A 26592-nucleotide genomic window follows, 5' to 3' on the forward strand; every position below is an offset into this window, starting at 1 on the left:
GGGACGGTATGGGGGGGGAAGCCATTGTAATCCATAAGCCGTACTTTGGAAATTTATATTCATTAAATAAAAGTTAAAAAAAAAAAAAAGAAATCATTTGTAAACTAAGCAACTGATAAGCTCCCTAAGAATAAATTTAATAAAAAATAAAAAATATTTTATGTAAAAAAATTGTAAATAATACATGAATAACACATGAAAGACAACAAAGAAAGCAAATCTTATTTTTTTTGTCTTGCCTTTGCTCCATGAAGGCTTCTTTTTTTTTTTAACTTTTATTTAATAAATATAAATATCCAAAGTACAACTTTTGGATTATAGCAGCTTTTCCTCCCATAACCTCCCTCCCACCCGAAACCATATCATCTCCCACTCCCTCTCCCATCCCATTCTTCATCAAGATTCATTTTCAATTATCTTTATATACAGAAGATCAACTTGATATATACTAAGATTTCAACAGAGCAAACCCTATTTTATAGATAAGAAAACTGAATATCTCAAAGTCACTTAAAGATTCAAAACAATCTAAAATCCTCATATAATATTTGGAGAATTCAAGAAGAAAAGTCTAAAATTTGTAAGAGAAAACAGAGATAAGAAGAGCAGTCAAGGCCGGCGGCTCAATAGGCTAATCCTCCGCCTTGCAGCACCGGGACACCGGGTTCTAGTTCCGGTCAGGGCGCCAGATTCTGTCCCGTTTGCCCCTCTTCCAGGCCAGCTCTCTGCTGTGGCCCGGGAGTGCAGTGGAGGATGGCCCAAGAACTTGGGCCCTGCACCCCATGGGAGACCAGGAGAAACACCTGGCTCCTGCCTTCGGATCAGCGCGGTGCGCCAGCCCCCGGCAGCCATTGGAGGGTGAACCAACGGCAAAAGGAAGACCTTTCTCTCTGTCTCACTCTCTCACTGTCCACTCTGCCTGTCCAAAAAAAAAAAAAAAAAAAAAAAACAAAGACAAAGAAGAGCAGTCAAGTCAGTTCTGAAATACAAGAGGTTGCTGGTCCATAGGAGAGATTACAGAACAAACCAATGTATGTTGAGGGAAATTTTACAGTAAAGGTAACATTGTAAGTAAGTGAATGTGATTGAGTAAACAATCATCCAAACAGAAAAACAGGTAGGGGAATGAATCTCTCCTGCAAACTATATATATATATATATATATCCTAGACTAAAAACCCAATATTAATTGCAAAATTTCAAAAAATGCAAAGTAGTACATTTATAACCTCAAGACAAGTAGAGTTCTTTGACATAAGAAACAACTATAGTGAGACAGATAAATTCAACTACATTAAAGCATCTATTCCTCAAAAAATACTATGAAGAAATTGAAAGGACAATCCACAAGCAGGAGAAAATAGGTGCAACATGCAACATAAATAACTTAAATGTCTTATCCAGAGTTCTATGAAATAGACTTAAGTTGTATCCATTTTATAAATTACTCTCTTGAGAATGATCCTGCAGGGGAAGCAGGACACACAGCAGACTCATAGAATGGCAAACGCCCAAACAGCACTCTGGCCTCAGAATCAACCCTTGGGACATTCGGATCTGGCTAGAAGGCCCATGAGAGTCTCACAGGCATGGAAAGCCATGACACGGTATCAAAAACAATCTAAATGAAAGATCCTGGTGAACCAGACCCCAGCAGAAGGAACAGGCCATGAAGGAGGGAGGCACCTTCCTCCGCAGGGAGGAAGGAACCTCCACTGTAACATGGCCTTGACTAAACAAGTTCAAAGTTGGTGAACTCAAGGGGTTTCCATAGCCTAGACAGCTCATGGCAAGAGCCTCAGGTGATTGCTGACATCACAAATAAGAGTGCCAATTGTTAAATCAACAACGGGAGTCACTGGGTACAGGCTCCCCATGTAGGATCTCTGTCCTTAATATGTTTTACTCTGAAACTTAAAGACAACACTACTAATCGAACAATGCCCTACACCTTGACAAAGGGTCAAGAATAATGAAGACACTTCTGAGCAAGAATAGATAAAGAAACTTGCTCTATCAGATATTAAGACTTGCATCAAAGTTTCAGTTGTCAAAGACTATAAAAAAGCCTTTTTACAAATAAACACAAAATCTCAAAAATAATACTGTATTTTCTCAGATAATGATTTCTTCAAACAAAAAGAGCAAATGGCATAAGGAAAATAATTTTTTTTAAAAATCATCCTCAGTACCTTTAAATGGTTTAGTTCATTTTCAATTTTAAATGTGCATATTCCAAAAGTAGGGAAGATCAAGAGCAGAAAAGAATTAGCATTATCTTTAAGATTTAAGGAGTTATCTCCTTAAATTAAATGTATGTATTTGCTTAAAAGATTATTTCAAAGAGTATGTGGGAAATGAAACGAAAACAGTTTTACTTTGGTATAAAAGATTTGAAATCCATGCAAAGTTTTTATATAAAAAGTACTTTCCCACAAACTTTTTGAAGACTCTCTAATATACTATTTCTTTCTTTCTTCATTCATTCCAGTAAATCAACAAAAATAGTAATTTTATTAAGTTCTTTTTTAAACAATTGCTTTTGCAAAGTAATCTAACAATCCGGTATTGTAACACGTATGTTTTCCTATAAATCCCTTCTCTTCCTATATTCTTAGTTAATGGCCGATCACAGATCCAAACAAGGAAGCTAAAATCCTGGCAGACTGCCTAGATATTTCCCTCTTCTTCCCATCTAATTACTAACCAGGAGCTTTCAATTGTATCTGCTAAAAATGCTCTCAGATATATATCCCCCTCCTCTGAATCCAAACTGCCAATGCCTTAGTTACAGCATTCATTTTTCACCTGAGCTATGACAACAAGCTTGCAATTATAAATTATTCTACTTACAAACGCATTGTGCTGTAGGCTATCCTTTGAGAACAAGTCTTCTTAAAATGTCAGTGAGATAATTTCACTCCCTTACTTAAAACAAATGCTATCCTGAATGGTCTTCCAAGACAAAGTTCAAACATTATTAAGTTGGATATACTTGGTACTGGATGGCCTGCTTATACCTAAACACTCCAGCCTCATCTTTTACTACTAATCTAAATCATACCCTTAGTCTTCTCATACCTAAAAGAACTTGTTCAGTTTTCTCATTGACAGTCACCCAGAAAAAGCAGATTCCTTTTAGTACTGTTGCCTTATTCTCATTGTTCCTGAATAATTTTGCCTTCCTTATCTGCTACTTCCTTTGAATTCTTAAAGATTTCAGCTCACAGATAACCTCCTCCAGGAAGCTTTCTCTCATTTATTCTTGTACACCTCTCTTCCTATAACACACCATTTCATAAATGTATAATCAGGTCAGGAAAGGCATTTTGTCCTCAATTTTACATAGAACCAGCAAAAATCAATCATAAATGCTTTTAAATTATTTTATGATTAAATCAATCTAACTCTAATAAATGAGCTTAACATAGCATATACATATATAGACTACTTTTTAAAAATTATATCACTTACCAAATTTTAGTGCTACAAGGATTCAACATATAAAGGTCCATATTTTCTATAAGAATAGCAGATGTACTCTATGTTTTAATAGAAAACAGAATACATTATTTTAGGAAAAATAATGAAAAAGCATTTATTTCAACTCTATAAAGTTTTCCAGGATTTCCATAATATCAGATCTTAAAATTCACTTAAGGATCTGAAATTCATTTTGGAGGAATGCATAACCCTGGCAAAGTTGACCAGTTAAGGCTACATACACCTTTAAATAAGCCTTTTAACAACACATTTAAAAATCAATGTCTGTTATTGTGAGGGAAAACTAATTCTCTATTAATACTTTCCTTTTTAAATTTCACACTGGTTTTAAAAGTTAAAGCAATGTATCAAATAATACAGTGAACAATGTATAAAATAATAAAGCTAAGAAAATGTCTTGGAAAGGATAATCTTGCATTTATTATTGAATTAGGAAAACGGCTAACATTAAGATATAGTTCCCAGCAGCCCAATATCTATACTTAATAAAGTCATTATTTTTCTATATGTATAAAAGAATTGTACATGGAAGTACCTTGGCTTCTGGATTTGCTGCCAAAATTTTGGCACCACATTCTACTGAGGCATAGTTATTTCGATTTTTCTGGACCTTTTTGGTGGCATGTGGACCTCCATTAGAAGATGGATGCATTGACTGACCTGCAGACAAACCTTATTATAAACGTATATATGATGACTATGATTGAAAATATTCCCCAGCAACACAACAATCTCAAAATGAATAAGCTACCTTCTAGGAAACACGTTTTAATGCTTAATATTTAAAAATCCAAAGTAAATTTAAAATATTTCTACTCAATAGCTTTAAAATATCTTCCAAAAACCTGATTAACTGTGAAAATCCATAATATTTGATTTATGCCTAAGGAATATATTTCGTAAAATGAAACTTATCCACAAGAATCAAAGCAGATGGTATACATAATTTATTATAATAAGGATAAATGTTAGTCTTCTGTCTGTAACCCAACATTAAAAATTCTTAACTCTGAGACTTACTCTACAAACACAAAAAGAAAATATACTACTTTATTCCAACTATATTTATACTTAAAGCTTTATGAATTATTTCCATATCTCCATTTTCCTCAAGATTAAAAGCACTACTCTCATTTTATTTTATCCTCACTTTGATAAATCAATTTTAATTAAGATTAAAGTTATGGAGCCAGCACTGTGGCGGAGCCGATAAAGCTGCCGCCTCTAGTGCCGAAATCCCATATGGGCACCAGTTCGAGTCCCAGCTGCTCCACTTCTGATCCAGCTCTCTAATATGGCCTTGGAAAGCAGTATAAGATGGCCAAAGTCCTTGAGCCCCTAAACCCATGTGGGAGACACAGAAGAAGCTCCTGGCTCCTGGCTTCAGATTAGCGTTATCTCCGGCCGTTGCAGCCATCTGGAGAGTAAACCAGCGGATGGAACACATCTCTCTCTCTCTCTCTCTCTCTGCCTCTCTGTAACTCTGCCTTCAAATAAATAAATAAATTTTTAAAAGATTAAAGTTACAATTATATAGAGATAAATGACATTTTGGTAATCAAGAACAAATTGGTGGGGCTAGCATTGTGTCTTCGCAGGTAAAGCTACTGTCTGCAATACCAGCATCACATATGGATGCTAGTTTGTGTCCTGGCTGCTCTAGGACACAAACTAGCTGATTTGGAAGTAATGGCCTGGAAAAAGCAGCGAAAGACAGTCCAACTGTTTGAGCCCCTGCCACCCACATGGGAGACCTGCAAGAAGCTCAGGACTTCGGCCTGGCCCAGCCCACCATTGTGGCCATCTAAGGAGTGAACCTACAGATGGAAGAAATCTGTGTCTGTCTCTCCCTTTCTTTCTGTAACTGTTTCAAATAAATAAATAAATCTTAAAAAAAAAAGTGAGCAAAAAGTTTTCAAAAGTAAATTTTTATTTTTATCACCTAAAACAAGAAAACCATATTTAAATCATCACTTAAGTTAAAAAACATTTCAGAAGCCAGCGCCGCGGCTCAATAGGCTAATCCTCCACCTGCAGTGAAAGCACACCGGGTTCTAGTCCCAGTTGGGGCGCCAGATTCTGTCCTGGTTGCCCCTCTTCCAGGCCAGCTCTCTGCCGTGGCCCGGGAGTGCAGTGGAAGATGGCCCAAGTCCTGGGGCCCTGCACCCAAATGGGAAACCAGGAGAAGCACCTGGCTCCTGCCTTCAGATCAGCGCGGTGCACAGGCCGCAGCATGCCGGCCTCAGAGGCCATTGGAGGGTGAACCAACGGCAAAGGAAGACCTTTCTCTCTGTCTCTCTCTCTCACTGTCCACTCTGCCTGTCAAAAAAAAAATTTTTTTTTATTTTTCAGAAAACAATCCTAGTGCTTTCTTACTTTTTTCTTTTTCCACTTCCATAACTTTCTTTTTCCATTCATCAAACGTAGGTATATCTTCTGGATCTTTCGGATTTCCTACAGATGTAGGGTCAATTTCTCCTGGTTTTGTATAATCAGAACTCTGAAAGAAATGCAAAAAATAAACAGATTTCATTATTCAAAGATTACAGATTAACTGTAAAAGTAAATACAGGGGTCAGCACTGTGGCACAGTAGGTTAATCTTCTGCCTGATGTGCCTGCATCCCTAATGGGAGCCAGTTCAAGTCCCGGCTGCTCCACTTTCGATCCAGCTTTCTGCTATGGCCTGGGAAAACATAAGATGGCCCAAGTCCGTGGGCCCCTGCACCCATGTGAGAGACCTGGAAATGAGCTCCTGGCTCCTGGCTTCGGATCGGCGCAGCTCCGGCTGTTGCAGCCATTTAGAGAGTGAACCACTGGACCGAAGCACCTTTCTCTTAGTCTCTCCCTCTCACTGTCTTTAAGTATGCCTCTCAAATAAATAAATAAATCTTTTTTTAAAAAAAGTAAATACAAATGTTTGTCAAATGTAATAAAGGTCCGCTTTTAGAATAATATTTTAAAAACGAAAAAAGTAAAAACAAAACATTTGGTTTACTTTAAAACTGAATTTATCTTTAAATAATGGAAACATTTAATCATAAGATGTATTCTTGCACTTTTAAGATCAATCCTATTCAAAATAGCTAGAAAAATAATCAAATTCCTTGGAATAAACTTAACCAAGGACATCAAAGATCTCTACAATGAGAATTACAAAATCTTAAGAAAGAAATAGAAGAGAATACCAAAAAATGGAAAAATCTTCCATGCTCATGGATTGGAAGAATCAATATCATCAAAATGCCAATTCTCCCAAAGGCAATGTATAGATTCAATGCAATACCAATCAAAATACCAAAGACATTTTTCTCTGATCTGGAAAAAATGATGCTGAAATTCATATGGAGGCACAGGAGACCTCGAACAGCTAAAACAATTTTGTACAACAAAAACAAAGCTGGAGGCATCACCATACCAGATTAAAAAACATACTACAGGGCAGTTATAATCAAAACAGCATGGTACTGGTACAGAAACAGATGGATAGACCAATGGAACAGAATAGAAACAACAGAAATTAATCAAAAATATCTAAAGCCAACTTATATTTAATCAAGGATCTAAAACCAATTCCTGGAGCAAGGACAGACTATTCAACAAATGGTGCTGGGAAAACTGGATCTCCACATGCAGAAGCATGAAGCAAGACCCCTACCTTACACAAAAATCCACTCAACATGGATAAAAGATCTAAATCTATGACCCGACACCATCAAATTATTAGAGAACATTGGAGAAACACTGCAAGATATAGGCACGGGCAAAGATTTCTTGGAAAAGACCCCAGAGGCACAGACAGGCAAAGCCAAAATTAACAATTGGGATTACATCAAATTGAGAAGTTTCCGGACTGCTTAAGAAACAGTCAGGGGCCGGCACCGCAGCCCACTAGTCTAATCCTCCGCCTTGCGACGCCGGCACACCGGGTTCTAGTCCCGGTCGAGGCACAGGATTCTGTCCTGGTTGCCCCTCTTCCAGGCCAGCTCTCTGCTGTGGCGCGGGAGTACAGTGGAGGATGGCCCAAGTGCTTGGGCCCCTGTACCCCATGGGAGACCAGGATAAGTACCTGGCTCCTGCCATCGGATCAGCGCAGTGCGCCGGCCGCATCGCGCCGGCCAAGGCGGCCATTGGAGGGTGAACCAACGGCAAAAGGAAGACCTTTCTCTCTGTTTCTCTCTCTCACTTTTCACTCTGCCTGTAAAAAAAAAAAAAAAAAAAAAAAAGAAGAAGAAAAAGAAGAAACTGTCAGGAAAGTGAATTTATAAATTCAATGCAACACCAATCAAGATACCGAAGACATTCTTCTCAGATCTGGAAAAAATGGTGCTGAAATTTATGGAGGCACAAGAGACCTCAAATAGCTAAAGCAATCTTGTACAACAAAAACAAAGCCGGAGGCATCACAATACCAGATTTCAGGACATGCTACAGGGCAGTTGTAATCAAAACAGCATGGTACTGGTACAGAAACAGATGGATAGACCAATGGAACAGAATTGAAACACCAGAAATCAACCCAAACATCTACAGCTAACTTATATTTGACCAAGGATCTAAAACCAATTCCTGGAGCAAGGACAGTCTATTCAATAAATGGTGCTGGGAAAACTGGATTTCCATGTGCAGAAGCATGAAGCAAGACCCCTACCTTAAGCCTTACACAAAAATCCACTCACCATGGATTAAAGACTAAATCTACGGGACACCATGAAGTTACTAGAGAACATTGGAGTAACCCTTCAAGATATTGGCACAGGCAAAGAGTTTCTGGAAAAGACCCAGGAGGCACAGGCAGTCAAAGCCAAAATTAACTATTGGGATTGCATCAAATTGAGAAGTTTCTGTACTGCAAAAGAAACAGTCAGGAGAGTGAAGAGACAACCGACAGAATGGGAAAAAATATTTGCAAACTCTGCAACAGATAAAGGGTTAATAACCAGAATCTACAAAGAGATCAAGAAACTCCACAAAAACAAAACAAACAACCCAATTAAGAGATGGGCCAAGGACCTCAATAGACATTTTTCAAAAGAGGAAATCCAAATGGCCAACAGGCACATGAAAAAATGTTCAAGGTCATTAGCAATCAGGGAAATGCAAATCAAAACCACAATGAGGTTTCACCTCACCCCGGTTAGAATGGCTCACATTCAGAAATCTACCAACAACAGATGCTGGCGAGGATGTGGGGAAAAAGGGACACTAACCCACTGTTGGTGGGAATGCAAACTGGTCAAGCCACTATGGAAGTCAGTCTGGAGATTCCTCAGAAACCTGAAGATAACCCTACCGTTCAACCCAGCCATCCCACTCCTTGGAATTTACCCAAAGGAATTTAAATTGGCAAACAAAAAAGCGGTCTGCAGCCTAATGTTCATTGCAGCTCAATTCACAATAGCTAAGACCTGGAACCAACCTAAATGCCCATCAACGGTAGACTGGATAAAGAAATTATGGGATATGTACTCTTTAGAATACTATACCGCAGTAAGAAACAACGAAATCCAGTCATTTGCAACAAAATGGAGGAATCTGGAACACATCATGCTGAGTGAAATAAGCCAGTCCCAAAGAGACAAATACCATATGTTCTCCCTGATCGGTGACAACTGACTGAACACCAAAAAGGAAACATCCTGAAGTGAAATGGACACTATGGGAAACGGTGACTTGATCAGCATAGCCCTGACTGTTAATGAACAACTTAATACATTATCCCTCTTAGTAGTTTTTTTGTCTGCTCTACTTAATATGACTGGTTTAATTCTGTAATTAATACACAGTTATTCTTAAGTGTTAAAAATTAACTGAAATGTGATCCCTGTTAAACATAAGAGTGGGAATAAGAGAGGGAAGAGATGTACAATTTGGGACATGCTCAAGCTGACTTGCCCCAAATGGTAGAGTTAAAAACATAACAGGGGATTCCAATTCAATCCCATCAGAGTGGCATGTACCAATGCCATCTCACTATTCCAAGTGATCAATTTCAGTACACAATTGATCATAATGAAAGGACTAAGAGTCAAAGGGAGCACATAAACAAGTCTAGTACCTGCTAACACTAACCAATAGAATAAATAAAGGGGAGAGTGATCCAACATGGGAAGTGAGATACTCAGCAGACTCATAGAATGGCAGATGTCCTAAATAGCACTCTGGCCTCAGAATCAGCTCTAAAGGCATTCCGATCTGGCTGAAAAGCCCATGAGAGTATTTCAGGCATGGAAAGCCAAGACACTCTGGCAAAAGATCTCTGCGAGTGAGATCCCAGTGGAAAGAACAGGTCTTCAAAGAAGGAGGTACCTTTCTCTGAAGGGAGGAGAGAACCTCCACTTTGACTATGACCTTGTCTAAACAAGATAAGAATCGGAGAACTCAGAGGGCTTCCATAGCCTTGGAAACTCATGACTGGAGCATAGGGAGACTACTGATGCCATAGACAGGAGTGTCAATTGGTAAAGTCAACAACAGGAGTCACTGTGCACTTACTCCTCATGTAGGATCTCTGTCCTTAATGTGCTGTGCATTGAGATTTAATGCTATAACGAGTACTCAAACAATATATTTCACTTTGTGTTTCTATGGGGGTGCAAACTGTTGAAATCTTTACTTAATGTATACTAAACTGATCCTCTGTAAAAAAAAAAAAAAAAAGAAATTATCAACTCTCAACTTGACTCTCACTGGGATTAAATAGGACAATAGGTCTGATCTGATTTCATCATCATTTAAAAAAAATCATCTATTATTTTTCACTTTATGTTTCTGTGTGGGAGCAAACTGTTGAAATCCTTACTTAATGTATACTAAGCTGATCTTCTGTATATTAAGATAATCGAAAATGAATCTTGATGTGAATGGAAGGGGAGAGGGAGTAGGAAAGGGGAGGGTAGTGGGTGGGAGGGGCGGTATGTGGGGGAAGCCATTGTAATCCATAAATCGTACTTTGGAAATTTATATTCATTAAATAAAAGTTAAAAAAAAAAAAAAACCTGGTCATTTGCAATAAATTGTAGGAATTTGGAAAACATAATGCTGAGTGAAATAAGCCAGTCCCAAAGGGACAAATATCATATGTTCTCCCTGATCTGTGACAACTAACTGAGCACCTAAAAGGAAACCTGTAGAAGTGAAACCTAGGAGAAACAGTGACTTGATCAGCCCTTGTCCTGTCGAGGAATAACTTACTATTTTATTCCTTTTAATATTTTTTGTTCTATTTAATACTATTGGTTGAACTCTTTGATTAATACACAATTATTCTTAGGTGCTTAAATTTAACTGAAAAGTGATCCCCATTAAATGTAAGAGTGGGAATAAGAGAGGGAGGAATGTACAGTTTGTCACATGTTCACTCGGACTTACCCCTAATGGTAGAGCTAGAAACATGCCAGGGGATTCCAATTCAATCCCATTAAGGTGGCATGTACCAATGCCATCCCACTAGTCAAAGTGATCAGTTTCAGTTCATACTTGATCATAATTATAGGGTTAAATGTCAAAGGGATTACATAAACAAGACTAGTGTCTGCTAATAATAACTGATAGAATTAAAAAGGAGAGAACAATCCAACATGGGAAGCAGGATACACAGCAGACTCATAGAATGGGCAGATGCCCTAAACAGTACTGTGGCCTCAGAATTAGCCCTTAAGGCATTCAGATCCGGTCAAAAAGCCCACGAGAGTTTCTCAGGCATGGAAAGCCAAGACACTGTGGCAAAAAAAAAAAAAAAAAAAAAAAAAAAAAAAAAAAAAAAAAAAAAACAACAACAACAACAACCTAAATGAAAGATCTCTGTGAGTTAGATCCCAGTGGAAAGAGCGGACCATCAAAGAAGGAGGTACCTTTCTCTGAAGGGAAGCGAGAACTTCCACTTTAACTATGGCTTTGTCTAAATAGGATTGGAGTTTGTGAACTCAAGAGGCATCCATAGTCTTGGCAGCTCATTACAAGAGCCTCAGGTGATTACTGACATAAATAAGAGCGTCAATTGTTAAATCACCCCAGGAGTCACTGTGCACCTACTCCCCATGTAGGATCTCTGTCCTTAATGTGTTGTACTACACGAATTAATGGTAAAACTACTACTCAAATAGTACTTTATACTTTGTGTATCTGTGTGCGTGCAAACTGTTGAAATCTTTACTTAGTATATACTAAGTTGATCTTCTGTATATAAAGATAATTGAAAATGAATCTTGATGAAGAATGGGATGGGAGAAAGATTGGGAGATGGGATGGTTGCGGGTGGGATGGAGGTTATGGGGGGGAAAGCTGCTATAATCCAAAAGTTGTACTTTGGATATTTATACTTATTAAATGAAAGTTAAAAACAAAGATGTATTCTTGCACATTAGTGGTATGAGCATGGTTTGTATATTAAGAACCAAAACTATATTATATCCTAAAAAAAACAAGTAGTATATTTGTAGGGCAATTACCTTACAATCTAAGTTAAAATATCCATTAAAGTCAGCTAATTTTTAGCTGTGCTACACAAACATTGTTTCCACAAATCCTTAACAAGAAATATAATGTACACAAATTTTTGAGGTAGATTATAATAACTAAATGTAAAAATCAAAAATAAAATCCAAAACTTTACATTTTTGAAGAAGAAACATCTTTCTGACTCAGGCTAATAAGATTTAAAACAAGTTTCAAAATATATAATTCATAAAAAATGGTAATATAATTGCATAGATTAAATTTTAATAAACCACACGAAGCAAATCAGAGTGAGACTTTTATATTATTAACAGTTATATTATATATCAATTTACAACACATTCAGCCAACAAAGGATTATTACCAATTACCAACTATAAAGAATGCCTACATATCAATGAAAGACAGGGAAAGGGGAAAAAAATAAAATTCAGTAAAAAAAAAAAGTAATACAATCTCAGTAATACTGGAATACAAATAAAAATCAGAGATATCACGTAAATTACACCAATCTGATGGAGGTTAAATTGTGACAGTCTGTTGTCAAGTGTGGCAAGGCTAATGAATCATGGGAAATCAGACTGCTAAAAGGAGTCTAAATTTAGCAACAATAAAATGTGCATACCCACTAATTACTGGCATGTAAAAATGTCAATGATATCACACATAGTCTAAGAAACTGTGAAAAAGGATGCTCGTTGCAGCATTATTTTTAATATCAAAAAATTAGAAGCAACCTATAAATATCTATAAACAGAAGAACAGATAACGTATAACACAAAATGAAAATAATGAAAGGACAAATCTCAAAAACAATGCTGATTAAAATGCTACTGAAGTCAAGAATAATGTCACTTATAGTGTTCTAAAATATACAAAATTATAGTATTTATGGTTTATAGTTCTCTGGAAAGTTTTAAAATTAAATTTTTACAATCATTAAAGGGACACAATCTATAATTTTCGTTCCTTAAATTGAAGTGTATACACAGATGTTCATTCCAAATATTTTACCAATGCTAATTTCCTAAAATGATGTCTAATATATTTATTAACAGTGTACTAGGAAATGTACAATGTCTAGAGAACTAACTGATAAATAACGCAACAGTATCATGTAGTATCTTTTGGTCTATTATCACCTATTTTGAGAATTAATACAAAATACCTATAACCTCTGTAACCATAATTTTTTAAAAAAATATTTGAGAGAAATTTAGAAATCTGCCATCCACTAGTTTACTCTCAACTCCCACAACAGCTGGGGCTAAGTGAGGTTAAAGTTGGGAGCTAGGAACTCATTCCAAGTGACTCAGGAAAGGGGCAAGAGGTCAACTACTGAGCCATCACTTGTCACTTCACAGGGTACACATGAGCATAAAGCTAGAAATGGGGGCCAGAGCCACAACTCATATCCAGACACTCTGATATGAAATGTGTGTGTACCAAACGGCCTCTTCTAGGCCAAACATCACCTGGACAATTTCTTCTTAACTTAAAACTTTCCCAAACCTCCCTTTAGGAAGACTTTGCAATTTAGTGCCCACAAAGTTTTATATAGGAGTGTTCTGCAGAACAAGATACTTACTAAATGAAATATGTGGCTATTTTGGTAAAGTGGCAGGAAATAAAGATTCAGGAGGTAACATCAACCACTAACAATTTTTAAAATCAAGTAACAAAAATCTAATTTGAATATACAGAGAAAACAAACAAGAAACATACAGTTATAAAAATGGACCTTGCTGAGGTAAGAATAAAGTCCAAATATAAAAACTGCAACAAAAGAACATACACACATTCTGGGAGGAGAGGAGATAACTGCTATTTAGTTTCATAAAAAAACAAGAGAGCTAAAAAACACAATAAAATCATTTTGTACTGCACCATCTACAATAACTCAGTAATGCGGGCCAGCGCCACGGCTCACTAGGCTAATCCTCCGCCTTGCAGCGCCGGCACACATGGTTCTAGTCCCGGTCGGGGTGCCAGATTCTTTCCCAGTTGCCCCTCTTCCAGGCCAGCTCTCTACTGTGGCCCGGGAGTGCAGTGGAGATTGGCCCAAATCGTTGGGCCCTGCACCCCATGGGAGACCAGGAAAAGCACCTGGCTCCTGCCATCGGATCAGCGCAGTGCGCCAGCCGCAGCGCGCAGGCCGCGGCGGCCACTGGAGGGTGAACCATCAGCAAAGGAAGACCTTTCTCTCTGTCTCTCTCTCTCTCACTGTCCACTCTGCCTGTCAAAAAAAAAAACAAAAAAAAAAAACAAAAAAAACTCTGTAATGCATTGTCTGTTAGCCTAGCAAACTCTGTTTGCAAATCCTTGAGATAACAGAGACAGCACAAAAATTAAACTACATCAGAAACAAATTCTCCTACACACATGAACTTAACTGGGCAGAGGTGTCCTGAACTGGATATTACACAAACTACTGGATGTTACAACATCCTTTTTTAAAAAACATGTTCCTTTTTAAAAAAAAAAAAAACAAAAAAAAACAAAAACAAACTGGTAGCTGGTAAAACTGGTAGCTGGTAGAGATCATTTTCTTTTTTTTTTTTTTTTTTTAAGTTTCCTCTCATTTATTTTGTTATATATTGCTGCTTTCATAGGAAAAAAAAAACCTGGAATTTGGGGTTAGAAACTGTGTTCAGAATCCAACTCTCATTTAGTTGTTAGGTGTCTCTGAATGAGTGCTTTAAAATTTATATCTAATTGGAAATAATGTGGTCCTTTGTGGAGACTCTAACAATTAAATGATGCTGTAAACATAAACACCTGGAGTCGGTACTGTGGTGCAGCAGGTTAAGCTGTGACCTGCATCCTGTATGGGCGCCAGTTTGAGTCCTAGCTTCTCCACTTCTGATACAGCCTTCTGCTAAGGCTCCTGGTAAAGCAACAGAAAATGGGTCAAGTCCCTACGTCCTTCCACAAATGTGGGAGACCTGGAAAAAGTTCCTGGCTCCTGGCTTCGAATTGGCACAGCCCTAGTCGTTGTGGCCATTTGGGAAGTTAAACAGTGGATGGAATATCTCTCTCTCTCTGTTTCTCCTCTCTGTCTGTAACTGCTTCTCAAATAGATGTCATTAAAAAATAAACATAAACATACATAAGCTATAAAGGGCTATATAACTATAATGCATTAATATGCATACAATTTTCATTTTAACACTTGACGAACATGAGCCATTCATGGTATATTCATGAGTATATGTATGTGTTTTACAATTTTAACAACTATATGGTCTTTAGGTTCTCTTATTCCCCCCTCTTAACCCCACTTTTCCTTCCTTTCTCCCTCCCTCCCTTCCTTCTTTCCTCTTTTCTTTCCTTCCTTTCCTCCCTCCCTCCCTCCCTTCTTTCTTTTTTTTTTTTTTAAACTTTTATTTAATGAATATAAATTTCCAAAGTACGGCTTATGGATTACAATGGCTTCCCCCCCATAATGTCCCTCCCACCCGCAACCCTCCCCTCTCCCACTCCCTCTCCCCTTCCATTCACATCAAGATTCATTTTTGATTCTCTTTATATACAGAAGATCAGTTTAGCATACATTAAGTAAAGATTTCAACAGTTTGCTCCCACACAGAAACATAAAGTGAAAAATAATAGATGATTTTTTAAATGATGATGAAATCAGATCAGACCTATTGTCATGTTTAATCCCAGTGAGAGTCAAGTTGGGAATTGATAGCTGGTAGAGATCATTTTCTAAAAAAGGATTTATTTATTTGAAAAGCAAGAATGACAGAAAAAGTGAGATCTTTCATTAACTGGTTCACTCCCCAAATTTCAAAAGCAGAGTCAGAGAGACAGCTCTACTCACTGGTCCACTCCCAAATGCCCACAACAGCCAGGGTTTGGTCAGGGCAAAACCAGAGCGAGAAACTACATGCAGGTCTTCCACACGGGTGGAAGGAACCCAAACACTTGGGCCATCACCTGCTGCCTCCCAGGCTCATTATCTACAAATTGGATGGGAAGCAGAGTGAAACTTGATGCTAGGCACTTTGATGTGGGATGCAGGCATCCCAAGAGGCAGCTTAACCAGCTGTGCCTTAACACCTGTCCCTTGAAATGTACTCATCATCTCTATTTCTGGGATCTTAATTTATGAGGTAAATAATACAAATACAATTATAATTAAAATTCCACTCCTTCGCCAATTTGCAGGACTAAGCAACAGTCCGAGTCTCTTAGATAATGGAAGAACTAACAGTTTCAGTCAGCTAATAGTTAAGGCAAACAAATTTAGGATATAGCTAGCTGCCATGCTTGAACTAGACTTAAACAGATCCAAAAGAGACATATGTAATGGTTTTATCTATGGATGTGATACTTGAAAATTGAAATTTAACATATGTTTGATTTTATTTCATTGGGAAAAATAAAAGTAGTTCCCTTAGAATGCTATCTAATACATGCTGTGCTCCTACACTTGTAAGAACTATCATAAAAACAGCTGGTTTAGTAACTGAGTTTTCAGAATGAAGTTTAAGTTGTTGTAAGCACATATCACTGAAAATTTGTGAGAGAAAGGAAAACAGAAGATTCCGAATTAAAAAGGAATATATGTGATTTGGGACTTGTCACTTTGAATTACTGTTTAATCTTACTTGTTTCCTTTTGTTTAGTTCATAAAGTGGCTTTCATCTCCCTTAGTTATTTCTTACCTGAAGGGAGCTTAAACTGCTATGTTAATACCTCAGGAAATTTGGCCGGTGCCACAGCTCAATAGGCTAATCCTCCACCTAGCGGCGCCGGCACACCGGGTTCTAGTCCCGGTCGGGGCGCCAGATTCTGTCCCGGTTGCCCCTCTTCCAGGCCAGTTCTCTGCTATGGCCCTGGAGTGCAGCGGAGGATGGCCCAAGAACTTGGGCCCTGCACCCCATGGGAGACCAGGAGAAGTACCTGGCTCTTGCCATCGGATCAGCGCAACGCGCCGGCCCCAGCGCGCCAGCCACAGCGGCCATTGGTGAACCAACAGCAAAAAGGAAGACCTTTCTCTCTGTCTCTCTCTCTCACTGTCCACTCTGCCTGTCAAAAAAAAAAAAAAAAAAAAAGACCCAATTATTGATCAATGATGGGACAGGGTCTTTAAAAAAAAAAAAAAAAAAAAAAAAACTCAGGAAATTTTATACTGGCATGGAATCAAAGTAGTACTCAGAAAGAAAAGAAAGGTAGCAAAGGGGCCAGTGCTGTGGCACAGCAGGTAAAGCTATAACCTGCAGTGCCAGCACCCCATATGGGTGCCAGTTCAAGTCTCGGCTGCCCCACTTCCAATCCAGCTCTCTGCTGTGGCCTGGGAAAGGAGTAGAAGACACTACTCAAGTCATGGCAGTTCTAGCTGCTCCACTTCCAGTTCTGTTTCTAGCTAATGCACCTGGGAAAGCAGTGAAAGATGGCCCAAGGGCTTGGGCCCCCGCCACCCATGTATGAGACCTGAATGGAGTTTCAGGCTCTGCCCCAGCTGTTATGGCCATTTGGGGAATGAACAAGCAGATGAAAATCTCTGTAACTCTGTCTTTGAAATAATGAAATCTTGAAAGTAAGGAAGGAAGGGATTAAATAATGATTATATGTATGTGCAATCAAATAGTTGATGGTGGTGGAAAATCATTTAATTGTATATAACCAAACAGTGTACTGTGAGAAACTTATGTATAAATACTATATTGGAAAGAATAACATGAAATAAGCATAGTCTATGTCCATTAAAAACGTCATGTTATTAAACTACTGATTTTATGGCAAATATGCACCTAGCAAATAGAATAGCTAATAACAAAAATGCTTTATACAAAAAGTAGGAGACAGTGAAAGATTTATATACCTACCTCATTTTTTAAAATCTCTGAAGCATTCAAGGCAGATTTTGGATTGCCATCATCCTGCTCACTTACTGAAACTTCTGATTCGAATTCAGACTTTGTTATCTTTTCTTTGCTATGTGAAGATGAAACATTTTCTATATGTTGGCCAACAAGGCTATTAGAAACCAAAAGACATATTAAATTCAATTTTAGCTGCATAATATTATGCAATCTAAACTGTTAAAATCCTGTGAAAAGTAAACAGAAAGGAATACTAAAAGATCAGCTTTCTTTCGATCATAAAATGTAATTAAGAATGTACCAAAGTTTATTCAAACACAGCACTACTGTTCTTACAGAAAAATACCAAAGACAGGTTCACATTGGAGGCCCTCTTTTCAGAAGCAGCAGCACACTGGCAGCCAGAAGCAGCAGAGTCTGTCATGCTGGCACTGGTGTGCATACCAAGCCCCAGTACAGACAGTTTCCCCAGCTGACCAGATCCCAGGTGATCCAGGGCGAAATCTTCAATGCAACCATGTTGATGATGAAGACTGGAAATGCAGCCTCAACTCTTCACAGGAGCCAGGTGAGTTTCAAGAAATTACAGACTTCATAATACACACTGAAGTTGTAAATTAAAGTGGTTTGGTTGCAAGTGAGGGAACTGCCTTGCATGGAATGCATGTTATGATCCAGCTACTGTATTCAGTAGCGTACCTGCCTTTTCACTTGATCTTTGAAGGACCCCAGGATGTAAATAGGTGTTTTAAAACTGTTAACTTCTTTGCTGGAAACTTTGGTCAGTAATTGTATATACATTGTCTGAAGACATTCCAGGCATTTCTCAAACAGAAATAAACTAAATCAAATGCACAAAACTCACTACAGTAACCAGCATTAAAAAAAAAAATAGAAAACTGAGTGCACACTTTCAAAAATATCAATACATATTGGTGTCTGCATTCTGTATTCCTATAGAAAATGCATTATTGTAAATGGTATTACAAATGTTTCAGGGGCCAGCGCCGTGGCTCATTTGGTTAATCCTCAGCCTGCGCAACAGCATCCCATATGGGGGCCGGGTTCTAGTCCTGGCTGCTCCTCTTCCAGTCCAGCTCTCTGCCGTGGCCCAGGAAGGCAGTGGAGAATGGCCCAAGTGCTTTGGCCCCTGCACCGGCATGGGAGACTGGGAGGAAGCACGCAGCTCCTGGCTTCGGATCGGTGCAGCACCGGCTGTAGTGGCCATTTGGGGAGTGAACCAATGGAAGGAAGACCTTTCTCCCTGTCTCTCTCTCTCTCTCACTGTCTATAACTCTACCTGTCAAATAAAAAAAAAAAAAAGAAATGTTTGAAAAAACAGAATCCTAAGGTGAAGTTCTACAGATAAACTTTAAAAATTACTAAATTAGAGCATACATTTCAACTGTGTGGTTACTGTGGAGATTAGTCATTTTAAACTAAAGGTTATAACATTGTGAAATACTCCAGGGTCATCACAACACCTGACAGAAGACAATCGCCACTACAAGTTGTAAAGCATGCACAATGTTCCAGGAATGAATGGACAATGAAGCTTCTTACAATCAAGCACTAAACGATATGTACAAAACAAAATGTACACTTCTCAGTCCTTCAACTGCCTGGAAGAACTGATTGTCAAAATTGTTGACTTTCTGTTACTGAAGACATAATGGATAGAGAAATAATCTTGAGGCCAGCACTGTGGCAAAGTGGGTAAAGTCACCTCCGTTCCGCTGGCATCCCATATGTGTCCGTTAGTGTCCTTGCTGCTCCATGTCCTATCCAGCTCCCTGCTAATGGCCTGGGAGAGCAGCAGAAGACGGCCTAAGTGTTTGGGTCCTTGCTACCTATGTGGAAGACCCCAATGAAGCTCCTGGCTCCTGGCTTCAGCCTGGTGCAGTACTGGCCATTGTGGCCATCTACGGAGTAAGCCACCAGATGAAAGATCTCTCTTTCCATCTCTCCCTCTCTTCCACTCTCTAATTCTGAATTTCAAATAAATAAATCTTAAAAATATGCAAATAAATAATCTTTATAAAGACTTTTCCATACAATCTTTATTAGTAGTATTTGCACATTTACATCAAATACATACATTTTTGCCTTTTACATAATACATAGTTTTTAAGTTACTACACAGAAATAAATGTCTTCCATCTGAAAAAAAAAAAAAAAAAAACACCAAGGACAAAAAATTGCTCATACCCACCTTTCTGATGGATTGACAAAGGAAGGTTGTTCAACAGGAGCATTTGCTTCAAGGGCCTCACCAACATCACAATCAGTTTCAGATTGTTCGGTTTCACTTGGTTTGGCTACAGGGATAGTACCAGATTTTTCTATTTCACTAAAAGAACAAACAAAAAGACAATCTAGTAATTTACCAGATTTCATTCAAAATAAGTTTAAAATGCTATGAATGATTTAAAATACTTAATCTAAGCCAAAGAAAAAAGAATGCTTTACAGTTATGCCGAATATTTTCAAAAATTCACTAATTTTAAGTCATGTACAGTCAACTTTTGACTCAACCTGTTATTCTCCAACTTCTAATTACTAAATGTTAAAATAAAATATTATAGTGGGTGGGTGTCATGGTGCAGTCATTTAGGCCACCACTTAGGATGTCTACCTCCCGTATCAGAGTGCTGGTTTACAACTCGGCTACTCCACTTCCAATCTGGGTTCCTGCTAATGCACCCTGGAAGCAGCAAACTATGGCTCAAGCACTTAAATCCTTGCCATTGATGTGGGAGATCCAGATGTTTCAGGAAAGGTTGTTATGGCCATATGAGCAATGAACCAGCAGTTGCAAGATCTCTCTGTCTCTCTATCACTCTGCCTCTCAAACAAATTTTTTAAAAAGTAATAAGTTAATATTTGGTCTTATCAAAAATTACATTCTTAAAAATTTTTTCCCCAATATATCTTTTCCAAAGTGTGGTCTCTATTAGCATATTAATTCTACAACATTAGAGCTACGGCAACAGCATCAAAAGTTACCTATTAAGACATTTCCCTGGGCTGGCGCCGTGGCTCAATAAGCTAATCCTCCGCCTTGTGGCGCCGGCACACCAGGTTCTAGTCCCGGTTAGGGCGCCGGATTCTGTCCCGGTTGCCCCTCTTCCAGGCCAGCTCTCTGCTATGGCCCAGGAGTGCAGTGGAGGATGGCCCAAGTGCTTGGGCCCTGCACCCCATGGGAGACCAGGAGAAGCACCTGGCTTCTGGCTTCGGATCAGCGTGATGCGCCGGCCGCAGCGCGCCAGCCATGGCAGCCATTGGAGGGTGAACCAACAGCAAAAGGAAGACCTTTCTCTCTGTGTGTCTCTCTCTCACTGTCCACTCTGCCTGTCAAAAATAAATAAAAATTAAAAAAAAAAAAGACATTTCCCTGAAGTTCTAAGGCACTTGTAGAATTTCATTTAAAAATATATACCCAAATGCTTTTCAATGTCTCAACTTCATTTTACTGAATAGCCATGTTTAGTATAATGGAAAATAGGATGCACTAGAGACAGAGAGAGAGACAAATCCTTCCTGAACTAAGTATTTAAATTGAAAAATTTTAAGTTCTATTTCTCAATATGTCTTCTGCTCCCTTATCCCTTACTATGACAGGTTGGTAAATGCTGTTAACATCTGCCTGTACAATTCCTGCCAGCTAATCCCTTATATATTTGAGGGAGACAGGTGATTAAAAAGTGCCTGTGCGTGGAAAGACAAGACACCCTGGGGAAGAAAAAAAAAAAAAAAAAAAAGACCAAAATGGAAGATCTCTGCGAGTGAGATCCCAGTGGAAAGAACGGGGCCATCAAAGAAGGAGGTACCTTTCTCTGAAGGGAGGAGAGAACTTCCACTTTGACTATGACCCTGTCGGAATAAGATCCAAGTCAGCGAACTCAAAAGGCTTCCATAGCCTTGGAAACTCATGACTAGAGCCTAGGGAGATTACTGATGCCATAAACAAGAGTGTCAAATTGTTAAATCAACAACAGGAGTCACTATGTACTTACTTCTCATGTGGGATCTGTCCTTAGTGTGTTGTCCAAAGTGAAGTAATGCTATAACTAGTACTGAAACAGTATTTTTCACTTTGTGTTTCTGTGTGGGTGCAAACTTATGAAATCTTTACTTAATACATACTAAATCGATCTTCTGTATATAAAGATAATTGAAAATGAATCATGATGTGAATGGAATGGGAGAGGGAGCGAGAGATGGGAGGGGGGTGAGTGGGAGGGAAAATAAAAAAAATACACAATTACTCTTAGGTGTTTAATTAATTCTATAACTAGTACTCAAACAGTATTTTACACTTTGTGTTTCTGTGTGGGTGCAAACTGGAAATTTTTACTTAATATATGCTAAATTGATCTTCTGTATATAAAGATAATTGAAAATTAATCTTGATGTGAATGGAAGGGGAGAGGGAGTGGGAGAGGGGAGTGTTGGAGGGAGGGAAGTAATGGGGGGGGGGTGGTATTGTAATCCATAAGCTGTACTTTGGAAATTTATGTTCATTAAATAAAATAAAATATTGAAAAAAAAAGTGCCTGTGATAAAAAAATGTAGTGATGATAATAATAATGATATTCACTCACACATGTATTCCACTATATATCACATATTCTTCTGTGCACTCTGTATTACTCATATGATAAACTTATTACTAATCATAATAATAATAATCATATTATTCATATGATATAACTCATCTGATAAAGTAATGAGCATTTCACTTTGTTCTTTGGACTACTGTTGAAAAGCACTAGAAATATACACAACAGATAAACTAAATTAAGGAAAATTTAAATTTAAATATTTTGAAAATTTAGTACCAAGTTTGAAAAAAGACAGCTAGCTAGTCAAAGACATAACTATGAATGGAATGTCAGTGATAATTAATGGAAATGAATAACCTGACATTTGAGTTTTTACAATTATTGGGATCATTATTCAAATAAGCACTGTGTTTCCGAAGCAGAACCTCATTTTATCTACACTATGGAGTCTGCGTTGTTATGAGCTAATCAACTTCATGTAGGTAGCAAAATAACTAAGCTCATTATAAGACTATATTCAAAACACATATACACCAGAGCAAGCATTTGGCCTGGTACTTAAAACACTGCATGGGATCCCACATCCCACACCGAGTAGCTAGGTCCAGGATCTAGTTCTGCTCCTAATTCCAGCTTCCTGTTAATGCGAAAAACAGGTGAAGGCGAAGGCGAAGGTAGTTGGATCCCTGCCACCCACACGGGAGACCTGGAATGAGTTCCTGGTTCTTGGCTTTGGCCCCAGCCAGAGACATTGTGGGTATTTAGGAGAGTGAACCAGGGGATGGGAGCTCTCTATCTTTCTGTTTCTCTTTCAAATAAATAAAACATGCATATACAACACTGGCACTATAAATTAGTCCAAACTTCAAACTTAAGTATCATGCTGCCTTATCCTCAGGTTGAGTACCCCTAATCCAAAAATCAAAAATGGCCAACTACTAACATCTATGTAAATGTTCCAAAACCCAAAAAAACCCCAAAGTCTGAAAGATGTCTGGCTCAATATTGTGGGGAGCAGCCCGGACTGGACTGAGTTACTGGAATTAAGACTTATTCTATGCATCTGCTCTCCCACAATATGGCGCTGGGAGAGAAGTAAACAGCTTCCGCACAGCTGCCTCCAGTTCAACCAATAAACTGTAGGACTTGCTACTGATTGGAGGAGAGCAGCGTACTCGGCGTGTGGGCAGCCGAGTTGGGATTGGCAGAGGAGGACTATAAAGGAGGAGAGAGACGGCATTCACCGGGAACATCTAAGAGGAACATCTAAGGGGAATACCTGTGCAGCCCCCGAGAGAGCCGGCCGGCGGTGTGCCGCTCCCCTGCGGAAGTGGGGAATGTGGCCAGGGGGAACTGCCCTTCCACGGAGGTGGAAGGGATAGTAGCCAACCCGGGAAGAACCAGCAGCAAACCCGGGGAGGGCCGAGCAGACGAAAAGAACAGCGCAGGGTCCTGTGTCGTTCCTCCACGAAGAGGGGGAGCGACATAATGGTGCCGTGACTCGGATATGAAGCCTAGGCAGGGCTTAGTGTCGTTCCTCCATGAAGAGGGGGAGCGACATAATGGTGCCGTGACTCGGATATGAAGCCTAGGCAGGGTTCAGTGTCGTTCCTCCACGAAGAGGGGGAGCGACAAATATTAAGAAATTTTTCTCATTAACTATGAAGGATTTTTGTTTGTTTTCGATTTCGAAGTTGTTGATTTTCACTGTGTAATGACTTACTCAAGCTTTGAGACTGGAGTGATTTCTGAGGTAGATGAACTGGAAATATTTTCAACATTTTCACTTTCCACAACCACACTGGAAGAATCTTCATGTAAATCAACTGCAGGGAGTGTCTCAATTATCGATGCACTTAACTTCTTTGTATTCTGTTAAAAAACGCAAAGGCACTATTAAATGTTGAGATTAATAAATCATCTTTTTAGCTGACAGGAGTTTATACAAAGCTGAAAAATTTTAAAGAATGATCACTTAAAAATTACTTTTAAAAAATTCTTCCAACATTATCACCCTACAGAATACATTTCATCTTAAAATACAGATGTACGTATTTTCGTGGCATTTCATGAAGTACAAAAAAAAGTTTGTCTCATTCTCTTTTCCTACTTCTTATTTTGTACTAGGATCTATAAACACTTTCCTCTGACTGTAATTAATGAATGCTAGTAACAACAAAAATAATCCAATGTTAAGTATATTAACATGTATCAACTGGGACTGGCGCTGTGGCATAGCAGGTAAAGCTGCTGCCTGCAGTGCTGGCATCCCATATGGATGCCGGTTCAAGTCTGGCTGCTCCACTTCTGATCCAGCTCTCTGCTATGGCCTGGGAAAGCAGTAGAAGATTGCCCAAGTCCTTGGGCCCCTGCACCCGTGTGGGCGACCTCTTCCAGAGGCTCCTGGCTCCCAGCTTCGGATCAGCACAGCTCTGGCCGTTGCGGCCAATTGGGTAGTGAACCAGCAGATGGAAGACCTCTCTATCTATGTAACTCTTTCAAATAAAATAAACAAGTCTTTAAAAAAAAAGTATCAATAAACAACAATGTAAGACATGGACACTTAATATTATAGAGTAATAAATAATGCTCATGGCTCTTTCAGTCCTAAATGCCCTGGGCCATTCACCCCTCCAAAGTACAATCTGAAATCCAGTTAACACTCATATATGAAAACCTCTATCTATCAACACCTACTCCCCTACAACCCTAAACATTAGTCATTCTCCTTCTTCTATACCTCCATCATTCCCTGTAGATGTTTCTCCCAGCTTCTATAACATTTAAATTGCTATTATTTATGTCTCTCTTCAACTACAAATGCCTTGAATAAAGACTATCTTCCTTACTATCCCCAGTATCTAACACAGAACCCAGCAAAGAATACGCAGTTAAATGCTCAGTGAGTATCAACTGGAAGAAGCTCACATTCAGTTCAAGAAAAAGAAAAACTACAGACCAGGTGTGGGGAATCATTTTTGTGCCAAGGTCCATTTGGACATTTAGAACATCATTCCCAAGCCATACAAAATAATCAATCTAAAAATTTGGACTTACTGAATTTTAAGTCCCACCTGCAGCTTTCTTTGCAGGGCCAGACCAAATGATTTCACAGGGCTTACAGTATGCAAGCTGGACATTCCCCATCCCTCAACTATTACAGATATAAGAGGTAAGCCATAAACCATGAAGATGGGAAGGACCAATACAGGAGCAGAAAGAAAATACAAGGCATAGATTCAGGAGAATACAAAGCACAATTATTGGAGAATAATTTATACTAAGTAAAATACAAAAGAATACAGTTTGTGTTTCTGTGGTAAAGGCCTTGAGAAAAGGGCTTAAATTGCATTATCTTAAAATGTAGTATTATAATTTCAATATGTACTTCAACATTTTTTAATATCCAATATTTTACATTCTTTTTTATAAAGATTTATTTATTTTATTTGAAAGTCAGAGTTACACAGAGAGAGGCAGAGGGAGAGGTCTTCCATCCGCTGGTTCACCCCCCAATTGGCTGCAACAGTCGGAGCTGAGCTGATCCAAAGCCAGGATCCAGGATCCAGGAGCTTCTTCCAGGTTTCCCACACTGGTGCAGGGCCCCAAGGACTTGGTATATCTACTGCTTTCCCAGGCCATAGCAGGGAGAGCTGGATCGGAAATGGAGCAGCCAGGACTCAAACCAACACCCATATGGGATGCCGGCACTGCAGGTGACAGCTTTACCGGCTACGCCACAGTGCCAGCCCCTATATTCTATTTCAACTAAATTTTCAACATTCAATGTGCGTTTTCTACTTTTAGTAACTCTCAATTTGGACATATCAAGTGCTCAATAGCCACATGTGGCTAACAGGGACTATATCAATAAGCATAGGTAAACAACGTGTGGTAAGCACTTCAAAGCATTTGAGCAAGAGTATATCATGGGCCAGCGCCGTGGCTCAATAGGCTAATCCTCCGCCTTGCAGCGCTGGCACACCAATTTCTAGTCCCAGTCGGGGCACTGGATTCTGTCCCGGTTGCCCCTCTTCCAGGCCAGCTCTCTGCTGTGGCCCAGGAGGGCAGTGGAGGATGGCTCAAGTGCTTGGGCCCTGCACCCCATGGGAGACCAGGAGAAGCACCTGGCTCCTGCCTTCGGATCAGCACGGTGCGCCAGCCGCAACGCGCCGGCTGCGGCGGCCACTGGAGGGTGAACCAACGGCAAAGGAAGACCTTTGTCTCTGTCTC

At 39.0% G+C, this 26592-nt stretch overlaps 1 protein-coding gene across 10 annotated transcripts in view; it reads right to left on the minus strand.

Moving 5' to 3' along the window:
- The window catches only part of SUCO (SUN domain containing ossification factor), a 123409-nt gene that overhangs the window by 71631 nt on the left and 25186 nt on the right, over positions 1-26592 (minus strand). For 6 of the 10 annotated variants that reach the window (XM_070077350.1, XM_051857112.2, XM_070077347.1 and 3 more), the window contains 6 exons: positions 24083-24231; positions 20007-20144; positions 17798-17948; positions 5881-6004; positions 4040-4176; positions 3475-3542 (listed from right to left, as the gene is read on the minus strand). In XM_070077350.1, coding sequence (XP_069933451.1) covers positions 3475-3542; positions 4040-4176; positions 5881-6004; positions 17798-17948; positions 20007-20144; positions 24083-24231 — 767 coding nt within the window. The remainder of the gene's footprint in view (positions 1-3474; positions 3543-4039; positions 4177-5880; positions 6005-17797; positions 17949-20006; positions 20145-24082; positions 24232-26592) is intronic. The other 4 variants (XM_051857113.2, XM_070077348.1, XM_051857109.2 and 1 more) reach the window with 1 other exon arrangement.

Source organism: Oryctolagus cuniculus, chromosome 7, assembly GCF_964237555.1.
Source record: "Oryctolagus cuniculus chromosome 7, mOryCun1.1, whole genome shotgun sequence".
Classification (NCBI taxonomy): Eukaryota; Metazoa; Chordata; class Mammalia; order Lagomorpha; family Leporidae; genus Oryctolagus; species Oryctolagus cuniculus.